Here is a 13280-nt window from a genome sequence, read left to right on the forward strand (position 1 = left end):
TTAAACAAGTTAAAATCCAAAATAATAAAACTTGAACTCAAATTCAGAGAATTCCTTAATGTTTAATTTTATTAAAGACACTTTTACTAGTCATTCAATAACTATTATCAGTTTAGCCAGAAATCTGTCACACAGAAATTGGATAAATTAATATATAAAATTTTCAATTTAGGCATTTTCAATTATTTTACAGACATCTTGTCAGAATTCTACTTTATCTGATTACAACATTCTCTTAGAAGTTACTAATATTTTTACCTGTTAAAAACTATGTAAGGTAATTAGATAAATTATTCAACAGTTTTTAATGTGGTTTAAGTTCTTCACATCAAGCCATACGTATCTTTTGGGGGAGGGGTACTGGTATTTAAAATTATATATTTTTATTGAGAAATATATACACACACAGTCCAGTTATACCGCATATTCAATGGCTCACAATATCATCACTTAGTTGTGTTTTCTTCACCATAATAATTTTTAGAATGTTTACATCACTTCAGAAAAAAAAAAAAAAAGTACTCATACATCCCATATCCCTTACTCTACCTCTCATTGACCCATAGTATTTCAATCTACCCAATTTTTAGCCTTTATCTCCCCCTTTTATTTATTTGTTATCCTTATTTATTTTTTATTCATCTGTACAGACCCTGGATAAAAGAAGCATCAGATACAGGGTTTTCACAATCACATAGTCACACTGTAAAAGCTGTACGTTTATACAGTCTTTTTTCATAATCAAAGCTACTCGAACACAGTTCAACAGTTCAGGTACTTCCCTCCAAGCCACGCCAACACACCATAAACTAAAAAGCGTTATGTATATAATGTGTAAGAATAACCTCCAGGATAATCTCTCAACTCTGTTTGAAATCTCTCAGCCACTGAAACTTTATTTTGTCTCATTTCTCTCTTCCCCCTTTTTGTCAAGAAGGCTTTCTCAATCCCTTGATGCTGGGTCCCGGCTTATCCCGGGGAGTCATGTCCTACATAGGGGGAAGCTATACACATCTTAATGCATTAAAATACTGTATATTATACATTCTTTCATTCAATAAGTATTCATTGAGATCATACTACAAATACCAAGAAAAAAGCACATGAACCGTCACTGATCAACAATGAAGATAACAATAGTAAAGATTAATTTTAAAAAATCTCCATTCACACTTGATTTCTGTGGTTACTTATCTTCCCCCCAAACAATCACCTCTGAACGATACCTGTGAAGTTGGGTAAAGCAGATTCTGAGGCCTCACTGCAGAGACAGCAAAGAGTTATATCCTCATCTCTGTCATAACCATTATGTGGAAGCAGGACTGTCCCAAGGATCATACCTCTTCCCAGAAGTAAAAAGTTCAAGTGTCCTATGTAATGAGGAAGTCTTAGAATTCCACCCTCTGACAAGCAATACCACATGCATGTGACAGTTACTCATGCATTTCAGCAGCCAGAAGAAACCAATCAAGGGGAAAGTATTGCATCTCCCAAAGTGGGTGGAGAATGAATGACCTAAAGGGAAATGTCTAGTAATAGCAAAAGATCGAGTCACAATAGAGTTATTTATTTATTTTTTACATGGGCAGGCTCCTGGAATTGAACCCGGGTCCTCTGGCATCACAGGCAAGCATTCCTGCCTGCTAAGCCACCGTGGCCAGCCCACAATAGAGTTATTTTAAGAACTATGGGAATATTCAAAATAAAGCAAAAAGCAAAACATGAGTAATAAATAGTTTAATAATAAAACAATCTGGGATTAGTTCATACAGTTGGGTATTCATTCCTAAGCAGATGATTAGGTGAGACTGCTGAGAAAAGTTTTCTTGGAGAAAAACCATTACTATAAAACAACGAATATACTTTTAAAAGAAAGGAAATGCCGAGCAACACTCACTTTTTATGTCAATTATATTAGCTCAAGAAACCACAAATCCAAAACCAAAGAAAGAGTTAAGATATGATTCACAACCACAGAAGCCCGGACATGATAGCCTTTGCTAAAATTTTGGCACTACAGCTTAATAAAGGTTAAAAACATGGCATGATAGTGTTAACTACTTTTCAGTATTAATAATTTAAAAAGTAAATGTCTGATCTTTGTTAATATATAGGAACAAAGTTAAATAAAGTCGAAGAACCTGAATATGAGAATACCTTATAAGAATTAAAATTTACAAATAGTAGATGTCATTAATGTTATGACCTAGAAATATAATGCCAAGAAGTGTTTGTGACTGTTTAGCTGAGAATATCCACTGATTCAGTAAATATTACACATCTACTATGTACCAGATTGATTCAATAAATATTTATTAAACATCTTACAGTACCAGGCATTGTTCTAGATCCTAGGCTAATCAAGATAACAGGGTAAATTTCAGAAAGTCAAGACTGAAATAGTACTCAATAAAACAGAAGCATAAAATTGTAATATAACTTGACTAGGGAAGAATGAATTTGATATAATTAGTTGATGGTTAACTTCTGGTGTCAACTTAACCAGCTGATGGAGCCCAATTGTCTGGTCAGGCAAGTACTAGCCTAATCGTTATTGCAAGAATATTCCATGTCTGGTTGATAAACCAGAAGGCTGGTTTATTTAATCATCAGTTAGTTGATTGCATTTGTGACTGATTACACCCACGATCAACTAACGGTGTGCCTCCCACAAATGAAACAACCCAAACAGTTGGATTTGATTCAATCAGTTGAAGACTTTTAAAGGAGAAAAGAGAATTTTCACTGCTTCTTCAAAGCCAGCCAGCCAACTTCTCCTATAGAGTTCGTCAAGACCTTCAATGGAGTTGCCAGTCTCACTGTCTGCCCCTTTTGGACTCTTGCATTTCTGTGGTGGCATGAGATATTTTATAAATCTTGTATTCACAGGTATCTTCTGTTGGTTCTGTTTCTCTAGAGACTCATAATACATTAGGCTTTTTTTTTTTCCAAAGCTAATACTTTCAACAAAATTAACTTTAAAAGACTGCTACCGGGCAGGCCACGGTGGCTCAGCAGGCAGAGTTCTTCGCCTGCCATGCCAGAGACCCAGGTTCAATTCCTGGTGCCTGCCCATTCCAAAAAAAAAAAAAAAAAAGACTAGGACTGTCATCCACCTGAGGAAAGCAAAAATTAAATGACTAAAGTAGTAAGTCAGAATTTCAAACAACATATTGAATTTCTCCTTCCCTGGATTACAAAAATGTAAAGGGAATGTTTCTATCAGCTTTATTTGTAATAACCAAAAAGTGGAAACGACCCAGATGTCCTTCAGCTGGTGAAATGTTCAACAAACTGCATACCTAAACCATGGAATTCTACTCAGCAACAAAAAGAGAATAAACTATCGATACAAGCAACAACCTGAATCAAACTTTAATGGAGTATACTGAGTGAAAATAGCCAATCTCCCCAAATTAAAAGCCATATGATTCCATCTATATAACATTCTTGAAATGATAAAATTATAGAAATAGAAACCAGACTAGTGATTGCCAGGGGTTAAAAAGCTGGTGGGTGGGGCAGAAGAAGAAGGGGGTCATGTCTAGGGCAACAGGAGGGATCATTGTGGTGATGGAAATGTTCTGTGTTTTGACTAACAATGTCAATAACTTGGTTGTGATACTGTACTGTAGTTTTATAAGAGTTGCGTTAAAATGTGGGGAAAGCAGAGTAAAGGGATTTCCCGCTAACACTTCTTGCAACAGCAAATAAATCAAAATAGTCTCAAAAGTTTAAAGAAATTACAATATCCAAAATATACAAAGAACCCTTAAAACTCAACAAGAAAATAAACAACCCAATTAAAAATGGGCAAAATGATCTAAACAGACATCTCACCAAAAAAGATTCACAGGTAGCAAATAAGCATATGAAAAGATACTTAACATCATATGTCATTGGAGAACTGCAAATTAAAATAACAATACCAAATACTGATATGGCTGTGAGGCAACAGGACCTCTGATTCACTGCTGGTGGGGATGCCAAATAGTACAGCCAATTCACAAGACAGTTTGACAGTTTCTTACAAAGCTAAATATAGTCTTACCATATAATAATACAGTGAGCCACCCTTAAAAATTGCCTCAAGTGAATTGAAAACTTATGTCCATATGAATCAAGCACATGTGATAAAGGGGGAAAATTCAACTTCTCCAAATGGAGAATTCTTGATATTCTCACAAGCAGTGGGGACAACCAAAGCAATAGGCTGAGCCCCCAATCTTGGAGTTTGTTCATATGAAACTTAACCCTGCAAAGGATAGGCTAAACCTACTTAAAATTAGGCCTAAGAGTCACCCCCGAAAGAAACTCTTCTGTTGCTCAGATGTGGCCTCTCTCTCTCAGCCAACATGACAAGCAAACTCACTGCCCTCCCCCTCTCTACATGAGACATGACTCGCAGGGGTGTGGACCTTTCTGGCAACGTGGGACAGAAATCCTAGAATGAGCTGGAACTCAGCACCAAGGGATTGAGAAAACCTTCTCGACCAACAGGGGGAACGGCAAAATGAGACAAAGCAAAGTGTCAATGGCTGAGAAATTGCAAACAGTCAAGAGGTTATCCTGCAGATTATTCTTACGCATTATACAGATATCACCTTTTTAGTTAAGGTGTAGTGGAGAAGCTGGAGTGAACTACCTGAAAATGTAGAGCTGTGCTCCAGTGACCATGTTTCTTGAAGATGATTGTATAATGACACAGATTTTGCAATGTGATTGTGTGATTGTGAAAACCTTGTGTCTGGTGTTCCTTTTATCTACCTCATCGACAGACGAGTAAAATGTATAGATTAAAAATAAATAATAGGGGGAACAAATGTTAAAATAAATTTAGTAGATTGAAATGCTAGTGATCAATGAAAGGGGGGGTTAAGGGGTAGGTACATATGAATTTTTCTGTTTTATTTTTCTAAATTGATGCAAATGTTCTAAAAAATGATCATGATGATGAATATACAACTATGTGATGAAAGAAAAGAATGTTCATATTGTATGTTGATTGGTTTTATTAATAAAAAATTTTTAAAAAGGTGAATGGATACATTGTGATACATCCATACAATGGGATACTATTAGCAATAAAAAAATGAGGGTGCACAGGTGGTTCAGTGATAGAATGCTCACCTTTCATGTGGGAGACCCAGGTTCGATTTCCAGACCATAAACCCAGGAAAAAAAAAAAAAAAAAAAAAGAAATGAGCTATCAAGTCACAAAAAAGACATAGGAATCTTAAACTTACATTGCTTCGTGAAAGAAGGCAGTCTGAAAAGGCTACATACTATTTGATTCCAATGTTATGACATTCTGGAAAAGGCAAAAATATAGAAAAAGTAAAAAGATCAGTGGCTGCCAGGGCTTTGGGGTGCGGAAGAAGGAGGAAGGGATGAATATGTAGAACACAGGCCACTTCTAGGGCAGTGAAACTATTCTTATTGATATTGTAAATTCTATACATAACATTACACATTTGTCAAAACCCATAGAACTGTACTACACAAAGAGTGAACCCTAACATAAACTATGGACTTTAGTTAATAGGGGTATCAACATTGGTTCAATTGCAACAAATGTACCATACTAATAGAAAATGTTAATGGAGAAATTGTGTGCAAGAGACAGGATTACATGGGAACTCTCTATACTAACTGCTCAATTTTCTATAAACCTAGAACTGTTATAAAAATAGTTTTATTAACTTCAAAGAAAGAAATTATAGACAAAAAACCTCCCTTAATCCCATAGTTCCCTCCAAATCTTTCCTGAACTGCAAACTCATATGCAATTGCCTCATCAACATCTCTTCTTTTCTATTCAATCAAAGTTTCATATATTCAAAACTTGAAGTACTGACGTCCTGTTCCCCAAAGTCTATTCCCCCTCAGTAAATGGCAATTCCATTCTTGCAGTTACTTGGCCAAAAACCTCGCACTCATCTTTCAGTCCTCTCTTACATTCATACCTACATTTAATCCATCAGCAAATCCTGAAGGATCTACCTTCAAAATTTATCTTGACTTCAACTACTGCATACCATTTCCACAGCTACTTTCACAGTCTAAGCCACTTTCGCCTACATTACTGCAATATACCCTTAATTGGTCTCCCTCTTTTGGCTCTGGCCTCCTTCAGTCTATTTTCAACATAGCGACTAGAGAGACTCTTAAATCCTAAATTATATTACTCTGCTCAAAACCCTCCATTGGTTTCCCATTTTGCTCAGAATAAAATTCAGATTTTACTATTTTCTACTAGGCCTTCCATTCAATCCCTTTCTGAAATCATCTCTGGCAACACTCTCTCCTGGCTAGTCACTGGAAACCTTGCTTCAGGGACATTACATTTATTTTTACCTTTGCCTGGAATGCTCTTCCTGCAGATTTCCACATAACTTAGCTCCTGTGTCATTTATCACTTTATTGCTTCTTTATTACATGTTCTGTGATAATGGGTGAAATTCCTTTAAGCATTATTCCTTTACAGTGAGCATAATGTTAAGCTCTCTCTGTTAGAGGAGTCTAGACGGACAATGGAGAAGGAAGGAGCTTTCCTACTGTTTCTGGCAGCTGCAGCATTGGTCAGCAGTGTGGATGAGGCTATCTAGCCTCAGGTTAAGCTGCCCTAGCCATGTACTCAGAAGACATGGTGGTTTCCTTGGCAACCTTGTCACTGGCCTCACTCAATGTGGACATCCCATGATCCAGGCTTCCTGTCTACATAAGGACCCAAATTCGCCTACTCCCATAAATTATTCTCTCATAACCCTCCTGATTCTGAATTCTGACATGAACATCCTGTAGTCCATGCCTTGTGTCTGTCCAGCTTCCCAACTTTTTCCTCCTTACCAGCATCTACTGGAGTTTGTTTTCAGCTTCCCTCCTGATACCACAGCCCTCCCCATGATGAACACCATGCATTCTGGGCCCCCCACCCATACTGGTATTTCCATGTCCACCGCACACTGTGTGCCTGGCAACCAGCTATGGCTCACCTGCACCTCAGAGGATTACTTTTTACCTGCCAAATGACTGTTTACCAGAATATCTGAACCAAGCAAACATTCAACTTCTCACCCATCAAGTGGGCTGCAATGACACCTTCTCCAATAAGGTCTGAAATCCCCAGGGAGGGATCCCTTTTTCAACTTTGTCTTAGCTTGGGTACTCTACCCCAGCCTTAGAGCAGCATCATATAGAGTTCTCTTATAGCTTTTGATTCTTCTTTTATCATGGCTTAGTAATTATTTTTAAATCACTGAGTTGTTTCTGACTCCTAATTAAACCCAGACTGATACAGTTCCTTTGTTCCTGCAGGGCTGACAGGCATATATAAATAGCAAATCTCCTCCCACTGTACTCTCTGTTCTTTTTTCTCTGCTTTGTTTTTCTCTACCTGATATATATTTATTTGCTTAATGTGTCTTCTCCCACTAGAATGCAAACTCCATGATGGCAAGGCCAGACAAATAGAAAGCATTCAAATACGTGGTGAATAATGAATAAAAAGCTCCAATTTAAATTTTTTTCCACCTTGGGTACTTAATGTAGACTCCCACAAATCTTCATACTTTTCACATAATTTTTTACCTACCTTTTGCTCCCCGGAGGAGAAAAGTTTTGTTTTGTTTTATTTTGGGGGGGGCAGGGGGGAGGAGGGTAGCAAAGAGCTGTACAGGCACTAAACAGGGCTTTGGAGCCAAGTGCACCAGTTGAATCATAAGCTCAAGGACAATGAGACTATATTTGGAGTTCCATCTAAAGTCTTTGGTGTAACCATTAGTAGAGTCAATTTTCAATCATCTGGTGACAGGGTAATTGGTTTATGGATTAATCAGAATGGAGGGGAAGTGCATCTGCAAAGAAATTTAAGTTATTATGAATTAACAAAAACATCTATTTATAAAAAAGATGACTTCCTTTGAATTACATAGTAACCAGTAGAGGCCACACAGCCTCTAATGGAATATGATAAAAGCCTTCTCCCTTGGTCATCAATCATTCATTCATCCAACAAACACATATTATATTATCTACAATATACCAAGTACTACAATAATACTGTCGTCCTCAGAGATAGCAGTTAGCCACACATCAGAAGCAAAGAGAAGAACATATCCAGGCAGGTTCAAATATCCTAAAGAGACATTTGTTGCAGGAGACAACTGACAAACAAAGGGAAAAGAGAAGTAAGTAAGCAAGCAGTAAGCACTAGGCTCAATCCAGGCCTTATTCTAATACTGGATAGAAGGACAGTTCAGCCAAGAAGCCTACAGTGTTAACAGAATATTTTAAAAGAGGGTAACGTTTGTATTGGCAAAGTCCCTTTAGGGATGGGACAAAGACTATGGAACTAATAAACTTTATCATCAGGGAATCCCCTGATACTGTGTCAAACTTCAGGGACACCCAAATCAATAGGCCAAGCCCTTGATCATGAGGCTTACTCTTGTGAAGGTCATGCAGGTAGCAGAGAAGCTTAGCCTACCTATAGGCATGACTAAGAGTTACTTCTGGAGGACCTCTTTTGTTGCTCAGATGTGGCCTCTCTCTCTCTAAGCCCAACTCTGCAAGTGAAATCATTGCCCTCCCCACTACAGTGGGACATGACATCCAGGGGCAAAAGTCTCCCTGGTGGCATGGAAGAGGACTCCCAGGGATGAATCCAGACCTGGCTCCATGGGATCAACAATTACATCCTGACCAAAAGGGGAAGAAGAAGTATAATTAATAAAGTATCAGTGGCAGAGAGAGTTCAAATAGTGTCGAGAGGTTACTTTGGAGGTTGCTCTTACGCAAGCTTCAGGTAGACCTTGCTACCTATCATAACCTGCCAACCCCCAACCAGGACCATTCCAGCCAATCCTAAAGAACATCTAGGGCAATATATAAGATTCCAAGGGTTCCAGGCACTAGGATAACTTTCCAGAAACCTACAACCTCCAGAAAGGTCCTTGATCCGGATAAGTCCTAAAACCTAGCCCAGCCTCTCTAGAACATCAGATAGTTACACCTCCTTACTCCATTTAGTGACAGACCATTCCAATATGAAAAATTTTAAATCGCATAGCCCAAACACCCCTAAAAAGAGGGATGGAAAGATCAAAGGTGATGGTGGAGTTATACAGAGAAGACAGGATTTAACAAATGAATATGAATATTGAATCATTAAATTGATATCTCTTTTAGTCTCCAATATTTTAGAGTAGCTAGAAGTAAAAACCTAAAATTGTAGAACTGTAACCCATGTTAAACTCTGAGATATGTTCTGCAGCTAACTGTCCTGTGCTTTGAAATTTATAGCTTTTTTATACATGTTATTATGCATTTAAAAAAGGAATAAAAGTCAATTTGTGATGATTAAAAAATATTTAAACCTTCTAACCTCCTATATTCTGTAGCAGCCAGAAGGAAAAAACTAAGAGGATCGTATGGTAGACCATGACAAACTCTGTGATCTGTCCTGTAACTACTTGGTGAAGAGCGCTTCGAAAACTATTGCTTTTTTATTTCTTTGCTTTGCAGATATGTTATACTATACAATAAAAAAAATTAAAGAAGAAAAAAGAGGGCGACTTTTTTCCCTGCAACAGATGATGTTCATTCATCTTAAACTCTTGCACTGATGTTATTTTTGTAGTCTGAGGTGACATCTATAAATCAGTGAATGTGTTCTTAAATATTAGGTAAATAATTTGCTCTAGTTTGCTAGCTGCCAGTTTTCTGGCTTTTAAACGGCTTTTAAAAAGGGGAATTTAATAAATTTACAGTTTAACAGTTTACACAGTTCTAAGGCTGTGAAATTGTCCAAATTAAAACAATTTTATAGAAATATCCAATTAAGGCATCCAGGGAAAGATACCTTGGTTCAAGAAGGCCAATGATGTTCAGTGTTTTTCACGCTCAGCGGGAAGGGCACATGGCGAACATCTGCTAGCTTTCTCTCCAGGCTTCTTGGGTTTTCATTCTTCATCTCCAAAGGTTGCTGGCTGGTGAACTCTGTGGTTCTCTTGTCCTTCTGTGAGGGATCTGCAGCACTCTCCCTGCTCTCAAAAAGGAACTCTCTCCAAAATGTCTCCTCTTCTTACAGGATTCCAGCAAACTAATCAAGACCCAAATAGAATGGGTAGAGATACATCTCCATCTAATTAAGTTTAATACCCACAATTGATTCACATCTCCATGGAAATAACCTAATCAAATTTCCAGCCTATAGTGCTGAATAATGATTAGACGAAACAGCTGCTCTCACAACACTGATTAGTATTAAAACATGGCTTTTCTAGGGTACATAAAATTATGTATTGGTTTGAAAGGATTTATCTAAGTAAATTCACATTAAAAACATTTTGTTTTTGTTTTAACATCTTTATCTGCACTTTTCTCACTTATCTTCTTACCAAGCTTACCCTACCTAGGAAACTGAAAGTTGCTATTTGTGGTGCTTACAGAAAAACTAATAAAATCTATCACAAAACGAAACTGAAAATAGCATCATCTTTGTTTTTTTTTTTGTAGATGCTAACCATGACAATTATTTATACTGTCAACAACAGATATCACTATTTTCAGCTTTCTTTTAAGCACAGATCTGATACAATTGAGTGGAAAAATGTAGATTCTACATTTTCTACTTCATGGAATAAATCCTCTGGGTGAATCACCTTATATTTCAGAATGAGAGGCATTAGTTTAAATAAATTTATTTCAATTAGAATTTTTAGCCCCCTTACTTCATAGCTACATTCTAAAATCGGTTTCAATTTAATCTGGAAATCCAACTGCCAGTTTTACAAGGCATAAGTATTAGATAGTGTTCTAGTTTGCTAACTGCCGGAATGCAATACACCAGAGACAGATTGGCTTTTAATAAAAGGGGATTTATTTCGTTAGTTCTTCAGAGGAAAGGCAGCTAACTTTCAGCTGAGGTTCTTTCTTACGTGGGAAGGCACAGGACGATCTCTGCTGGCCTTCTCTCCAGACCTCTTTGGGTTCCAACAACTTTCCCCGGGGTGATATCTTTCTGCACCTCCAAAGGCCTGTGCTGAGCTGCGAGTGCTGAGATGAGGTATGCTGAGCTGCTTGCGCTGTGCTACCTTGCACTCTCATTTAAGCACCAGCCAATTAAACATCATTCACTGCAGCCGGCATGCCTCCTAGCTGAGTGGAGATATCATCAGCAACAGATGAGGTTCACATGCCACTGGCTCTTGTCCACAGCAACAGAACCAGGTGCCTTCACCTGGCCAAGTTGACAACTGAATCTAACTACCACAGATAAGTTGTCCTTTCCTTCTATTCAACAGGAACAGCAAATGCGCCCAAGGTTGTGCATAAATTACTTCAACAAAAATCATTTCTCCTGTTATCTTATTTCAAGCTTCTGCACCTTCTCTCATCCCTCTCCCAGTATTCCAAGTTTTGATATCTTCAAGTTACTGTTCAGTGCCTCCAGAAGGTCTTGGAAAAGGAAAACTCATAGAACACTTGGTTCTAAAATACCTAAATCCCTCACTTCAACATCAAGCGTACACTACTCATTCAGGATAGAAACGTTCAGCTTTGTAAAAGGGCAGATATGTATTCTTTTCATTCAATTAAAAAAATAGGCAAGGATAAATGAAAATGTTTCTTTTCATATGCATTTAGCTTCATCTAAAATAAGGTTCAGCAAACTTTATCTGTGAAGGGTCAAATAGCAAATATTTTTAGGCTTTGCAATACATATGGTTTCTGTCATACCTGCTCAACTCTGCCATTGTTTGAGGAAAGCAGAGACAAAGGCATTATGTAAACAAACAAGCTGACCTGTGCCACAATAAAACTTAACTGATGAACACTGAAATTTGAATTTCACATAGTAATATTGTTCTTTTAATTTTTTTCAACCATTAAAAATGTAAAACCGGGCGGGCCATGGTGGCTCAGCAGGTAAGAGTGCTTGCCTGCCATGCCCGAGGACCCGGGTTCGATTCCCGGTGCCTGCCCATGTAAATAAAATAAAATAAAATAAATAAATAAAAAATAAAAATCTAAAACCATTCTTAGGGTTGCGAGCCACACACACAGACAGACAGTGGGTCAAATTCGGCCTACAGGCTGTAGTTTGCCAGCTCCTGATTTAGAACAGGGGATAAAATTGTATTATCCTTAAGTTCTATCCTCAGACCAAAAAATTTATCTCTGGTTCTCCCGTTAATCATCACTTCCTCTGGTGACACACCATGGCATACTTCAGTGCCTTGAAAGAAAATAGTTTAATTATAATTCAAATTGCAAATTACCCAATCTTAACCCCTATGCTACTGAACAAAATAGGCGTAGAATAATAGAAATATTTTTACTTTGGATTATGAACAAACACGAATAAATGTCAATAAAAAGCTTAGCATCTTACATATCAGTGAAAGAATTCCTGAACAGAAGAAAATATAAGTTCTAGTCAGTCCTAGGTATTCTACTACTCTACAGGGCTGTACTGGGTAGGTTACTTAACAGTTTTGGCCTTAGTTTTCTCATCTGTTATTTTATCAAACTAAGAGAACTCAAGGTGCTGGTGAGCTCACCCATTCGGTGAACTTATGGACCTCTGAAGATATGTAAATACTTGGCAATCTGTAATCAAAATTAAGTGTGCCATTATAATATGCCATTATAATATGTAATAATATTACATTATTAAAATCATGTCATGACACCAAATTCCCAACTAAAACTGTAAAACTGAGCTTATTAGTAGTAGGATGTCACTGTCCTCTAAATACAAGGTTTGAGAATAAAAGTTTCTTAAATCTTTCCATGTATGGAATCCTTCCAGCTATCAGAGGCTAAGTCTTAAAAGAATATACTGATTTTTCAAAAATCTGTCCATCTTTTTCCAAGACAGAAATGAAGATTTTCCTATAGCTAGAATGATGCCACTTCAAAATTGTAATTTTATTACAGAGAAGCAATATTTAATTCAGTATACTGGATATAGTGGTTTGAAACTGTCTGTGCCCCAGAAAGACATGTTCTTAAATTTAAGCCACTCCTATGGGAGTAGATCCATTGTAACTAAGTTTTGATGAAGCTACTTTAAAGTATGACCCATTTCATTCAGGGTGGAATCACTGGAGGCCTTTATAAAAAGAATGAATACAGAGAGCAAGGGAAAAACCAGAAAACCAAGAAGTTGAAATCAACAAAACCTGGAAGAGATGGGAGAGACCAGCAGATGCTACCATGTGCCTTGCCATGTGGCAGAGGAGCCAAGGATTGGTGGCAACTAGTGTTCAGAA

General features: G+C 37.4%; 1 protein-coding gene across 4 annotated transcripts in view; it reads right to left on the reverse strand.

The window, feature by feature from the left end:
* Nucleotides 1-13280, reverse strand: part of ABL2 (ABL proto-oncogene 2, non-receptor tyrosine kinase) — a 186920-nt gene that overhangs the window by 29212 nt on the left and 144428 nt on the right. The window contains exon 1 of one of the 4 annotated variants that reach the window (XM_077157119.1): nt 1227-5142. The exons of 2 other annotated variants lie outside the window; for them this stretch is intronic. In XM_077157119.1, coding sequence (XP_077013234.1) covers nt 1227-1422 — 196 coding nt within the window. In that variant the 5' untranslated portion in view covers nt 1423-5142. Of the gene's footprint in view, nt 1-1226; nt 5143-13280 lie in introns of those variants that run through there. One more of the 4 variants, XM_077157120.1, reaches the window with a different exon arrangement.

The sequence above is a fragment of the Tamandua tetradactyla genome, chromosome 4 (genome assembly GCF_023851605.1).
Source record: "Tamandua tetradactyla isolate mTamTet1 chromosome 4, mTamTet1.pri, whole genome shotgun sequence".
Lineage (NCBI taxonomy): Eukaryota > Metazoa > Chordata > Mammalia > Pilosa > Myrmecophagidae > Tamandua > Tamandua tetradactyla.